We start from the raw sequence: 12,867 nt of genomic DNA on the forward strand, positions 1-12,867 counted from the left end.
CGAAGAGAACAAAGCACTGCAGCTCTTGCTAAAAGTCACCTTGCTTTTGTTCTTGCTTTGGCTCTCGCTACCGTAGCAACCGGTAGTGCGGCACAGTTCGGTGCCGGTTTATTCATGTGACATCATCAACTACACAGGTTTTATTTTTAAATTAAATTAGACACATTTTAAAGAATGTATTGTCAACAGATTATGTCTGTTTTGAATTATGGCTCTGTAGTTGAATAATGGTAGAAGGGGTAACGTACTCTCAGATGAAGGTTGTACGGCAGGTTGTGTAAGCGCCATGCATGCATATTACTTAATGCCAGACAGGGTAAGTGATATAACAAACTGGCAGTCTACCAGGAGCAATAAATTAATGAATAAATGACAGGTAAGAAAAGATGGAGTGGAGAAATAGTGAGAAAGACGAGATGTAATTTCTTGAGGCGGAGGGTAGAAAAGTTTGGATTATGACCTGCACTTCAAGCTATTCTTTTTATAATGTCAATTGATATCAGAACAGTTACATAACTTGTTTTCTGCTCTAGTCTATTTTTTTCTTTGAATTGGTGCCTCTACTTGGAGTATATTTTCATGACCAGTGTGTACAGTGTGACCAGCTACATCGTGTTCCTTTCCAATTTTGGAAATTTAATCCATTGATCAGAGAACATGAAAGCATTTATATGTGTACTTCTATTTGGTTGCAGATCCCTGTGTGTGTGTGTCTGTGGGCTGTGACATAAGTGCTGTGACTTAGCCAGTGTTACATCATATTGGATGACTCTTGCGCCCTGCAGGAGTACAAAGTGTCCCTATGCATTTGCAAAGCTCTCATTTTAATTAGTTTTATCGTGCTAGAAGGGGAGAGGAAAAGTCAAGTTGGAAGTATAAAGTCTATCTGTTATTCTTTTGGTCTGGTTTTAAATCTTGTGAAAGTGCATGTGTTGGGATTGTTTATGGAAACACTTTATCATGGGGCATTGAGGCTTGCCGAGTAGTATAAACAACATTAGGCGACTTAAATTCAACATACAACATGTTTTATTTTTCTTTCCACTCCTTTAGTGTCATTCTGAGCACCTTGACAAGTACGTCCACCTCTTTTAACAAACATCTTTTTTTTTCTTTTTTTTTAAACTTCAGTAAATACCACACAATACACCAGGGTACAGAGGTGAAATAGATGAACAGGACATGAAAATACATACTGTCTCACATTGAGGTGAACAGACAACAGACACAAGAAATATCAACCCAAAAAGAATAATAGCATCGGAATATAAAATAAAATAAAAATACAATATTAATAATTATTATTATAGAATGCCAAAATAAACTTGATACAAACTTAAAATACTCAAAAGAGAATTTGTCTGTACACTTTTTACATAATGGCCAGTGCCAGGCACCTGTTTGGGAACAATAAACACAGATTGTATAAAATCTGATGAAAAAAATTCAGTGCAGAAGCAGCTTTCAGCTGTGGTAAATTCTACAAAGACAACTAGTAGGACTGAATTTGTGTCTAGGTAACACTTAGTTGTGTGCTGCAGCATTTTACTGTGTGTTAACTTTTATATGCAACATGTAATGGGTATGATGATGCAATGGGCTACACGCACCAAAGGAGAAACTCTTCAGTTCTGAGTAACCTCAACCGTTTCTTCTCATGAGGTAGCATGTGAGGCGTCTCTGAAGCCTGACCACAGAGGACACGACCATCTTGAGATGGCAATGATATATTTTACACTTTGTACAGTCCGCATATTAACTTGGAAGAGACCACCTTGACATTTCTGAAAGGGCTTTTACTCGAATTTGGCTAAATGTCAGGTAGATTGCAAATTCTTTTTTTTTCTTTCTTTTTTAAAAAAAAGGACTGGTCACAGTGACCTTTGGAGAGGGTCATCAATCCATCAGGCTCCTTTACACTGATACAGTATAGCAATGTAATGGACAAAAGGTGATTTTCACTGGTTAGCGTTGACCTATGAATGACCAAAACACTATGAAGAGAACATTCTGGTATCTCTCAAATGATACAGTGACATAAATACGATGACTTAGAAAATATAATGGAAGCATCAGACATAAACATTAGGATTAGACTATACAGGAATTCAAACAGTAAGAAGTAGACAGTGTTCGTAGTCTTTCTCCCACTTTTCTACTCTTAAAGATTGACGTTGCCATTTTTCATAAAATGTACTGAAATATGATATGTTTAGTCATGTCACTCACAGTATTATAATATTCCAAGTGCTTCAATAATGCTAAAGTCCAAAGGCAGAGGAGGAGAGAGACAGGCATAAATCTGTTGAGGTTTTTTCTTCTGAAATCAGTAGGGAGAAAAGGACTTGAGTCTTTAACTCCATGAAGTGTGGCAAAAACTACTTGGGTTCAGGAACTACCCATCAATTTAACTAAGCTACAAAACATGGCAGAGATATGTAAATATTCAAAGGTGGAGTCAAAGGTTGCTATACAGAGCTTTGTTTTGAAAGAGGAAAAAGATCATTAGAAAGAGCTCAATTTCCTCTTTGTAACTTTTTTAAGTTACAGTTTAAGTGCTTATTAAAAAATGTTCGAGAACAGAGCTGCATTAAAAGTCACAGAATCGCTCTTGATAAGAAAACAGACCAAGAACACAAGTTACGTTCTTGTTGTTGTCCTGTATAAGCAATAGACTTTCATGCAATGAACTGGTACCATTTTCTTTTTTCTTTCTATAGGATGGTAAAGATGACATTTGAACAAGTCCTGTCTTAACTCATTTAAAGGATGAGATGTGCCAGTTTCAGTCACGTTTCTTGTTTCTGCTACCTCGTCCTCCTGAACTCCTCTTCCCACTTTCCTTCCATCCCTCTTCCATCTCTCTGGAAGGAAACTGTTGCATGTAAAGTTCATCTGCTGTCTCACTCTCGCCTTCCTTGCTTCCAGAGCTGCTGCCTTGCTGCTGGTTAACCTGTGCTAGCGCCAGGTAGGGGTGCTGAGGCAGAGCGGAATCAGGTGACGTTGTGGCCAGGACGTCTTGGGAGCCACCATTGGACAGTGCTCTATACTTAAGTCTTAGCTTGTGTGGCAGAGCAGTGCCTTTCATTTCACCTTGGTTGTCTCCGTACAGGTAAGAATCACTGATGATCATGGTGGGTGAGGATGCTGACTGGTGGATGGCGTGAAATCCACCAGTATCAGAGGAAGAGGATGAGGGAGATTCATCGTCAGTGGAGGCTTCTTTATCGGAGCTGCGTGGGTCTCCGTCACTAGAGGAGGTGTCCTTGCCTGAGGAGGAGTGCTCTTGGTAGAAGCCATCTGCTCTTGGGCAACCTTCATACGTTAGCTCTGGTGGCTCCTCGTTCAGAGTGCCGAGGTAGGGATTGGACCGCTGGCATACAAGGGCTTTTCCGGCCTCACTGAGCAAATCTGGGGCAAAAGAATTTGGGGTGCTGTCTTGAACCTGACTTCTGCATTGTCCTTGAACACTCAGGTCTTGTTGCTGTATGACAAACCGCCTGCTCTCCCCGGCATCTGCCTTGCCGTTGGTGAACTCATAGTTTGGTGAATCCAAAGACCTCCTTGCCAGCTGCTGCGCCACCTCTGAAAGAGTCTCTAAACCATCAGGTCTTATTTGTAGACTGCACCCTGTTTGAGTAAAATGGGTGATTTGCCCATTTGGTTGTGTTTGGGATGCCACCTGCTGCTCCATGTCCTCAACCCTTTGGCTCTCAACAGGGTAGGAGTTGCTTCCGGAACGAAAGAGGATGACACTTCTTTGGGGTGTGGCAGATGGAGGGGCTGGGTTGTTGACGCCTTCTTGCTGCTCCATTTCTTGAGGTTGGTGAGACTCAAGTCGTCCGAGACTTTGATGGCCATTGAACATGCCATTAAGAACACTTGCCTCAAGCCTGTTAATGTCCATTCCAGAGCTTTCGTGTTTGATGTCAAAGTTTATAGGTTCAGGACTGTCCCGTGAAGATCCATCAGACATGTCGGACAGTGATCCACGGGGGGAGTACTTGTGTAACGTTGAGTGGCGTTCACTCCTGGTCGGCTGCTCAGCCTCTGAGGAATCAGAGTTCATCATGACCTGAGAAGCACTAGAGTATCCACTGCTCGAGTAATATGGATTTCCAGAAGTTGCTCCTGTACCATTAGCTCCATTAGTCGCTGCCTCACTACCATTGGTGATCTGCTGGGTCTTTTCCATATAAGAGGCAGAGCTTATGAGTCCAAATCTTAATTTCAATTGCAGGAGCTCTGTCTTCAGCCGCACGTTTTCATCATTCAGTGCCATTACCCTGTTCTCCAGCACCATATCATTGAGCCGGCGTTTCTCCCTTGACCTCTTTGCAGCCTCGTTATTCTTGCGTCGCTTTTCCCAGTAGGATGCATCTTTTTTCTCATCCGAGATGAACTCCCGCTTCCGTCGACAGCTGGAGTTGGGTTTTTGTTTTATTAGTCGGCCTTGACGAGGAGGGCTCGCAATTCGAGGTGATGGTAAACTCTCACTGTAGTTTGAGAACGTTTCTAATGTGTCCAAACTGGCACTGTTGTTTTGGGTTGGAAGATTTAGGCTTTCCATTGTGGTCCTATTGAGGCCAGTTTGTATAACTGGCACTCAGTGGACATTGAAATTTTATGTTTTAATACTAAAGATTTGTTTCTGATTGAAACTTCAAAAACAAACTTAATTGCCAGTATGCAGTCTTCAAACCTTTCAAGTGTCCAGATTGGTCAAAAAGATAAGAAAAAGATGGAAGGCAACAAAAACAACCGTCATTGGATAAGTGTGTTCCAAGTTTTTTTTTGTCCCAGAAAAGGGATGGTCTTCTTTTTTTGTTTAGCTTGCTTTCAGTTCTCTCAGATTTTAGACAATGTAAATTTGTTGACTTGGCAAAGCTCCTTGTTCTTGATGGGTGACGTGGTTGTATAGGCTGGGATTTCGGTTGGAGAATCAACTTGATCGTTCATCAGATCCGTCTCAGCTCAATGTTTTATCCCAGTCTCTGTTGAACAGATCTGTAAAGACAATGAAACAGGAGTTGTTTACTGAAATGTGTCCACAAGAATGAACAAAAACAACTACATCATAGAGTTAAAGGTAACAAGAATTAAAAGAGTAGGATCAGTTATTATGAATGGTATATTATTTCGAATGTATGAAAAAGTATTCTACTTTATTGCAGTGGTGGCATTACCTCTCTTTTGTATTTTTGACTTTGTTGTAGTTGTGTGTGTGTAGTTTAACTGTAGAAGTAATTTCAATCCCTCCAATTACACAATGTGATTGACTTTCATATGAGGGTTTTGTGAAGACCCTTTTTTATGATAAATACCATGGACGAATGTCAAATGATGCATTAGCAAAATTTATTCTCATGTAATAATTCGGAAACAACCCAGTGTTCCATTTCCAATCTTGGCAGCAACTGAAATGTTCTGCTTTTCCTCTGTTCTATGAGCTCTAAAGAAATGTAGGTCAGTAGAGTAGAGTAGCACAGCGAGTAGGAGATCAGGCCATGCTGCAGTAGAATACTTATTGTGTAAGATACTGCACTGTCACATAATCAGAGACACCTGACTGACTGCCAGGACTGCAGGGAACTAAAGGTGTGGAATATCCGGAATATCCCTCATTCTCTTGGCATCATTTATTAGTGATCCAAACATCATTTATTGACAATGTAACCAAGAACATTTCGTTTATTAAAAATGAGTACATGTACACAACTATCTTTTTTTAATGACTTCTTATTGTGCTATTTTTTATAATACGGTTTTGTTAAGGTTTATGCTTTATTCGGTAGTAGAGAATAATGTATTTTTGTTACTGTGCTAAAACTATTAGGACTTTGTCCTTGATTTGTTAGCTCATCCTATTTTGCAGCTCATCGTGAGAATCTGAGTTCATGTTACATAACCACACACAGCTATTGCACCATCACTAAAACACAACTTCAAAACCCGGCATTCTCATAGTTCAACGTCAAAAAGAGGAAGAGGAACAAAAAAGTACAACACAAACACCCCATTGTTCTCAAAAGCAAACATAGAACTTTGCCTATGCCTGTTTTGTTTAAGCCTGATTGAATTTTCCCTTATCTTTAACCACACGAGAGAGTATTACTTTGTATTTCTAAATTTGTGGGTAACTTTGTCGATTGTGGTTAGGCTCACAGCACTGTGGGACTAAGATTCCAGAAAACATGGAAGCACAAAGTATGGTCCATGCAGGATAATTTTTCAGTAGGAACGTAAACGAGAGCACGGGAAGGGTGGTGGACGTTGCGTGTGTGTCCCACTGACCTAGAAACCGGCTGCTCCGTAAACACGGTGCGTGCGCGCACCGGGTCCAACGCTATGCTGTAAAATAGGTCAGTGGGGCGGCAACGGTGTGTGCGTCCGCGGCTGTGTGTCTGTGAGAGAGTGCGTCAGAGCAAGTGGGGAGGAATTATAGTGCCTACCAAAAATAGTGTGCTTGGGTGAGGGAGGAGTTAAGGATTCCAAATGGGGGATGAGAGAGGAATTTACCAGCACTGCGGAGGTACAGAAAAAAAGCAAATACGTCATCAACAGAATATTAGATTAAAGCGAACCATGATTCATGCCAGTGATGCACTAATACGCGTCAAATGCACTAGCATTTTCCTGAAACGCATTGAGAAAGGGAGGAAGATTTCAAAATGAGGTTTTCTGCTCTTACACCACAAGGCTTGTCCGATACAGTCCAGCTTTTGTAATATCACTAATCAGCCGTGAATCAGAGCATGCAGTATAGTGCAGGTTGTGGCTGGATGCCAGATTGTTATCACACTAGAGGATCATTTTAGGACATGGTGAGCTCAGACACTCAAGTTACTATAAATTTAGTATCTGTAAACCTTTATTTTATGGTAGATAAGTGGCTTAGGATAGTAATGGTGCTCAAAGAAAAAGAGGGGAGACATAACCCTCCTAACGATATTTTGACCACATACACATTTGTGTTATTGGTTCCCTTAGCTTGTTTACTTTTCCTCTTCCAAAAATTAAGAGTCTACATTTGAGGAAAAAGAGCTTGAGGTCCCATTAAACCGTTATGCACCGTCCCACATGGATCATGTTTACAGCTGGAAGCCTCCCTGCATGTGTTCACCCAGTCACATGCAAGCAGAACTGTTACGCCTCTAGTCTTCCTTCCAACCTAAAAGCCAAGTAGGCCAGTGTGACTGTGAGTGTTTTGGCTAGACTCTTAATTACAGGGGTTAATGCTAAAATCACAATAGCGGTCTATGAAAATGAAGTTCACAGCAAGTTGTCAGACTAGAGACTAACCTTCAGATTAGTTTATGTAGTGGAGTAAACTCACCACCTGTACATCTTTTGAATGCTCTAATTTGGTTTTCGGACTGATGCTTCGTATTGTAAGAAGTTTGGGAGCAATGTGAGGCAGTTTCAGATTCCTGGCATTGCTGAACGGGGAGTGGTGGAATTGTTAAGGGGCATACTTAGTTTAGGAGTAGGTCATTAAGCCAAGCATGCAATGAGGATTGCATCACATTTTTTTTTGTCCCCACACTATAGACTTATATAAATTATTTAACATTTGAATGGTTTGCGCATTAGTATGCTTGTAAGTAACTAACCCTCATCCTCATCTCAACCAAAAGTTTTACGTCGCTTCAAATTGTACAATAACCCACATGATACATAATCACATTACGTGATTTTGATTCCCTATGGTGACGCGATTTTTGAATATCTCGCGCATCTGAAGAGGGTCTTTCTCTGCTCGCCACTGAACATCGTGCAATCCAACATCCATTCGCGTGGCATCGCTTTATCCTGTCGGGAGATGCAAGCCGCCACGCGTTAGTTTAACAACCTTTGTAAGAAACGCTGACTTGCAACTGAAATGCACGGGAATGGTGCCGCCGCAATGAAATGCACAGACATTAACTGACCCACAGCCACAATGCTTTTGGATTTCGTAATGATCACCACCTCCCCCACGCCACGACCGTCTCGCCTTGACATTGAATGTGAAAATGTATGCAGTGCACAATGCGAGATAATCTGTTGCTATATTACAATCTAAAATAGGCAAACATAAACCATAAAGTAAGAACCATTGAAAACCAATAAAATTCGCAGTCAGCGAAGCATTTGAGAGCCATGCAGACCCTGAGTCGGTTTCCATGTGAACAATAACATGCCTGACCACGTTGCAAGGTAAGAGCCTAGCCTACAACTGTTTAGCCTGCTACAAGCTCTGTAAAACACAATACAACCAGCACATATTATAAAATATTATATGATAAACGGAGTGCAGTTGAACTCACCTATGTGAAATGGCGCATTCGTTTAGTTAAACGAAAGAATCCTCTTTTATTCTTCAATAAATCGCACGTCCGCGCCTCTATATGCCGTTTCTCGTCCCGATTCTGGTCTTTCTTCCTTTTACAACTTCAGTCTGGGCTGAAAATGTCCCGTGTGGGTCGTGATCCACTCACCGGCTTTGTGTCGATTAATGTGACTCCCTGAATGTGCTGCTATTCGCCGTCTATCTCTCCCTCCCTCTTCGTCCTTGTGTTATGTCGGAGGCTTTGCTCCAATTTTCCTCTCTTACACACACACACGTACACACACTCTCTCCTCTTGTCGTCCTCGAATGTGTGTTAGTAGGTCAGCGGTTGCATAACACGGAGCTTTGGGTGCCTAGTCACGTTCTTGTTCATCATGACGATACACAAGCCTCCCGCCGAAATGACCGAAGAAACCGGGGACGGAGTTGGTCAAAAAAAGCTCTTCTCAGGTTCCTTGTAACGACATTCACCTCATACACCGATGGCATATAGCAGCAGTGTGTGTGCAGTTGCTCCAACACGCCTCTGTGTATTCAACAGCTTCTCTGTAAGAAGGAGGTTACGATACTGGCAATGTTGCGTAAAGATTCACAATTGCATAAAAGACACTTTGGCCCAAAGAAAAGTCTAATGTGACTACAAACGTGATGCTAACCAAAGGAATATTAGATCTATCTATCTATCTATCTATCTATCTATCTATCTATCTATCTATCTATCTATCTATCTATCTATCTATCTATCTATCTATCTATCTATCTATCGTCTATATCTCAAACATTTAAATATGTGTGGTATAACTCTGTTAAAAAGTAACACTGTTCATGTTTTTACAGGTAGGCTAATTTAGCCAAGCTTGTGCTCAAGGTCATGACCCTACAAAAAAAAAATCTATATTTTTTAAGTTTTCAATAATCTGTGCCTGTTTTACTGAATAAAATAATGTATATAGACTGTTAAAGATTGTTCCCTACTGGCCTTACTAATTATAAAACCACAGACAAAACTTTGTCTTTTTTAGTAAAATATTATGTTCTCAGGCTATGTCAGACATATATTATTATTATTATTAATCTGATGAAATATTAGCAAATTCAAATGATAATCTAGACAGAGGATGTATATTATTGTTGTAAATGTAGTATACCTGTATATTTTACTTGCAAATTAGCAGTTAAACTGTAATTGCACTGTAACTTTATTTTGATTGTCCACTTAAAGTGTTAGCAGATATTATGCAGACAGTCCACTAATACATGTTGAGAGTTAGTTGACATGTAGTTGCGAAGTTACTTAAAGTTAGTAGAACGTCTAAAGTGAACTATCGAAATAAATTGTAACCTAATTTTTAAGTAAATAGTTAAATACACCTAATATAACATTAGATTATATGCACCAAATTATAAATAGTAATGAGCCAAATAAACACGTTTATCCTGCTAATGAGTTTTATTTAGTTTTAGTTCTGTATTTGATTTTCAGTTGCCCAGAACTGCTATTATTGCTGGCAGGACAGCTTTTTTAAGAAGGTATTCCTCTTTCAAAACATGATACAGGCCACACATATACAGTCTCAGAACAGGAAGGCAAGTTCAAGTTACATTCTTAACATTTTGTTCTTGTATGCATTTACAGACATTTGGTTATGTGTGCGACGTGTCTGTGTAATTTTTGTTCCAAGTCACATATTACCCGACATGAATGAGTAGGTTTGTTCCTGTTTTACTGTAAGTTCCTTGACCTGAACAATGATGCAGGCAACAGTAGCCTACAGTTCTCAGAAGACACTAAATATACATAAACAAATATTTAACGTCTAAGTGGGTATTCCAACCGTTTCCTTTGAATCCTTATACCTGTTTAAAGGGATCGTACACCCAAAATGTTTTAATTCTATCATCATTAAATTAATAATAAATACATTTTATTCACCCTCAAGGTGTTCCAATCCAAACCTGTATGAATTTCTTTCTTCGGCTGAATACAAACAAACAAAAAAAATGCTATTTTGAAGAATGTCGGTAACCAAACAGTTAATGGACCCACTGACTTGTGTATGGAGAAAAAAAAATCTAAATGTCAATGGGGTCCATCAACTGTTTGGTTACCGACATTCTTCAAAATATCTTCTTTTGTGTTTAAAGGATAGAAAGAAGTTCATATAGGCGTGGAACAACTTGAGGGTGAGTAAACAGAATTACATTTTTTGGGTGAACTATCCCTTTAAGCAATCGCCTAAAACACATCAGGGTAAATGTACTTGACTCATGTTCTTTTGAGGGAAAGTTTGTTCAATTTACATTCAAATTCAAGTATGGTAAGACAATTATTTTCCCCACAAATTTGTATGTGAACCTTAGAATGTATTGATACAAATCAACTCAACTATATGTGTATTTTTACCAGTAGCACCAATATTTTAAAGCCATGCAGCTGCAACAATCTTTATAACATGTGACCTCTTGCTCTCTTTCACCACGCTAGAACATCCTAGTGAAGTGCTAAGATCAAGAGGGTCGTGGCAGGAGACATGCCAGTTTTAGGCCCATGCATGCGCTCCCCCTTCATCTGTTGCGGTGCTGACGGACACTACGCAGATTGGGGGTTTTGGCCTTGAACTTGCCTTTCCCTCCCCCTCTGCATTCTCCCCCATTCACTCACAGCTGCGTCTGCTACAGTTCCCTAGGCAACCGTTATGCTGCCTGCCTAGCAACTGGTCCAAACCCACACCACCCCACACCCCCCTTCCTCCTTGCAGAGAGAGAGGGGTTGATGAGGGGTGCTGGGAGAGACAAAGAACCCAATGTGTGTTTATCTAATGTGGATCATGGAACAGGAAGCAGCGTAGGCATCCTCTGTGGAGCTGTATTGTCTGCTTGCCGGTCCACTAGTAGATCTGAGATCCAAGGGGAGCAGATGTTAGTAGTTATGAGTCGGGGCAATATTATGAAATCCTGCCTCATTCATAAAAGCAGAACGCCTAATAAAATTACACCTGTGTTTTCAAATCAAGGCCATCTTTATGTTGTAGATCTACATGTTGTTTATTGGTATAAAGTACATTTTAAAAACACAAATTTTATTGTGTCATAGTCAACAGCCAACCAATAAATATGTAAACAAAGCTTGGTAGTGCCCCCCCACCACACACACACACATGGTAACATTTAAAACATTTATTTATTTTATTTCAATGAAATGAATGTACTATATTTTAGTTCAATAATGTTTTTATTTATTTCATATTTTGTATTTTTAGGGGATTTTATGGCACTAAATTATATTTATGCTGTAGTTATAATCCATTTATTCACTTTTTGAGCATGGACCTGACAATAAAATTTCTGCCTTAAACTGTCGTAAATCTTGAATGCACATACTGATCTCTTTTCAAAGACGACACTTGGCAAATTATTGCTGAAGTAAAAAAAAAAAAAAAAAAAAAAAAAAAATACCAGAGGGTTAAATGTGGTTGTTAATCATAATTTATACATAATAACAATTATTATTATAACTGTGCCTGTTAAAAAAATTATTCATGTTTTAGGTTTTACGTAATTTAGCCATTACTAGCCTTGTGCTCAAGGTCATGACCCTACAAGGTGTTTATTAGGACAAAAAAGTAATGCTGATATTTCTATAATTTTCTGTTTTCAATGATCCATGATTTACTGCATAAAATCATGTATCAGGATTGACTATTAAAGATTGTTGCCTTCTGACCTAACACATTATAAGATTGGAAACACAACATCAAGTATATTTAGTAAAATATTATGTTGTCTATATCAGACATACAGTATTATTATTAATAATAATATTTTCATTCTTTTCATAACAATTATTATTATAACTGTGCCTGTTAAAAAAATTATTCATGTTTTAGGTTTTACGTAATTTAGCCATTACTAGCCTTGTGCTCAAGGTCATGACCCTACAAGGTGTTTATTAGGACAAAAAAGTAATGCTGATATTTCTATAATTTTCTGTTTTCAATGATCCATGGTTTACTGCATAAAATCATGTATCAGGATTGGCTATTAAAGATTGTTGCCTTCTGACCTAACACATTATAAGATTGGAAACACAACATCAAGTATATTTAGTAAAATATTATGTTGTCTATATCAGACATACAGTATTATTATTAATAATAATATTTTTTTTCTAATAATTAATTATTAGCTAATTAATGATTTTCTGGACATGTATTAGTGGTGTAAATATAGGCCTGGATTCTAGATTAAGCCAGGATTAGGCCTTAGTCAAATGTTTAAGTAGCTTTTATAAACGTGCCTCAGAAAAAAATATTTCTGTTGTCTTAGACAAACAGTCTCAAGACAAATATAATAGTATATTATAGTAGTATTAGTATATAGTATTATTGTTTCCATTTCACACTTTTCAAACTGACTCTATGATTACTTACCCGCTATTAGCAAAGCTGCTTCAATAATAAGTTTATACTGATAAACCAAACACGGATCAGCCCGAACATCTGCCCGAAAGCCATACGGAATAATACAGAGCACAA

The 12,867-nt window shown here is 38.9% G+C and overlaps 1 protein-coding gene across 2 annotated transcripts; it reads right to left on the minus strand.

The window, feature by feature from the left end:
- Positions 1 to 1,008: 1,008 nt before the first annotated feature.
- nfil3-5 (nuclear factor, interleukin 3 regulated, member 5) lies at positions 1,009 to 8,882 on the minus strand. 2 transcript variants are annotated; one of them, XM_079629645.1, is made up of 3 exons: positions 8,310 to 8,868; positions 6,453 to 6,524; positions 1,015 to 5,007 (listed from the first exon to the last, which is right to left on the minus strand). In XM_079629645.1, exon 3 carries the CDS (start codon positions 4,568 to 4,570, stop codon positions 2,786 to 2,788), a length of 1,785 nt encoding a protein of 594 aa, XP_079485771.1. In that variant the 5' UTR covers positions 4,571 to 5,007; positions 6,453 to 6,524; positions 8,310 to 8,868; the 3' UTR covers positions 1,015 to 2,785. The 2 variants fall into 2 exon arrangements, with proteins under 2 accessions (XP_079485770.1, XP_079485771.1); XM_079629644.1 differs by lacking the exon at positions 6,453 to 6,524 and having other exon boundaries at positions 1,009 to 5,007; positions 8,310 to 8,882.
- Positions 8,883 to 12,867: the final 3,985 nt, after the last annotated feature.

Source organism: Phoxinus phoxinus (assembly GCF_949152265.1).
Source record: "Phoxinus phoxinus genome assembly, chromosome: 11".
Classification (NCBI taxonomy): domain Eukaryota; kingdom Metazoa; phylum Chordata; class Actinopteri; order Cypriniformes; family Leuciscidae; genus Phoxinus; species Phoxinus phoxinus.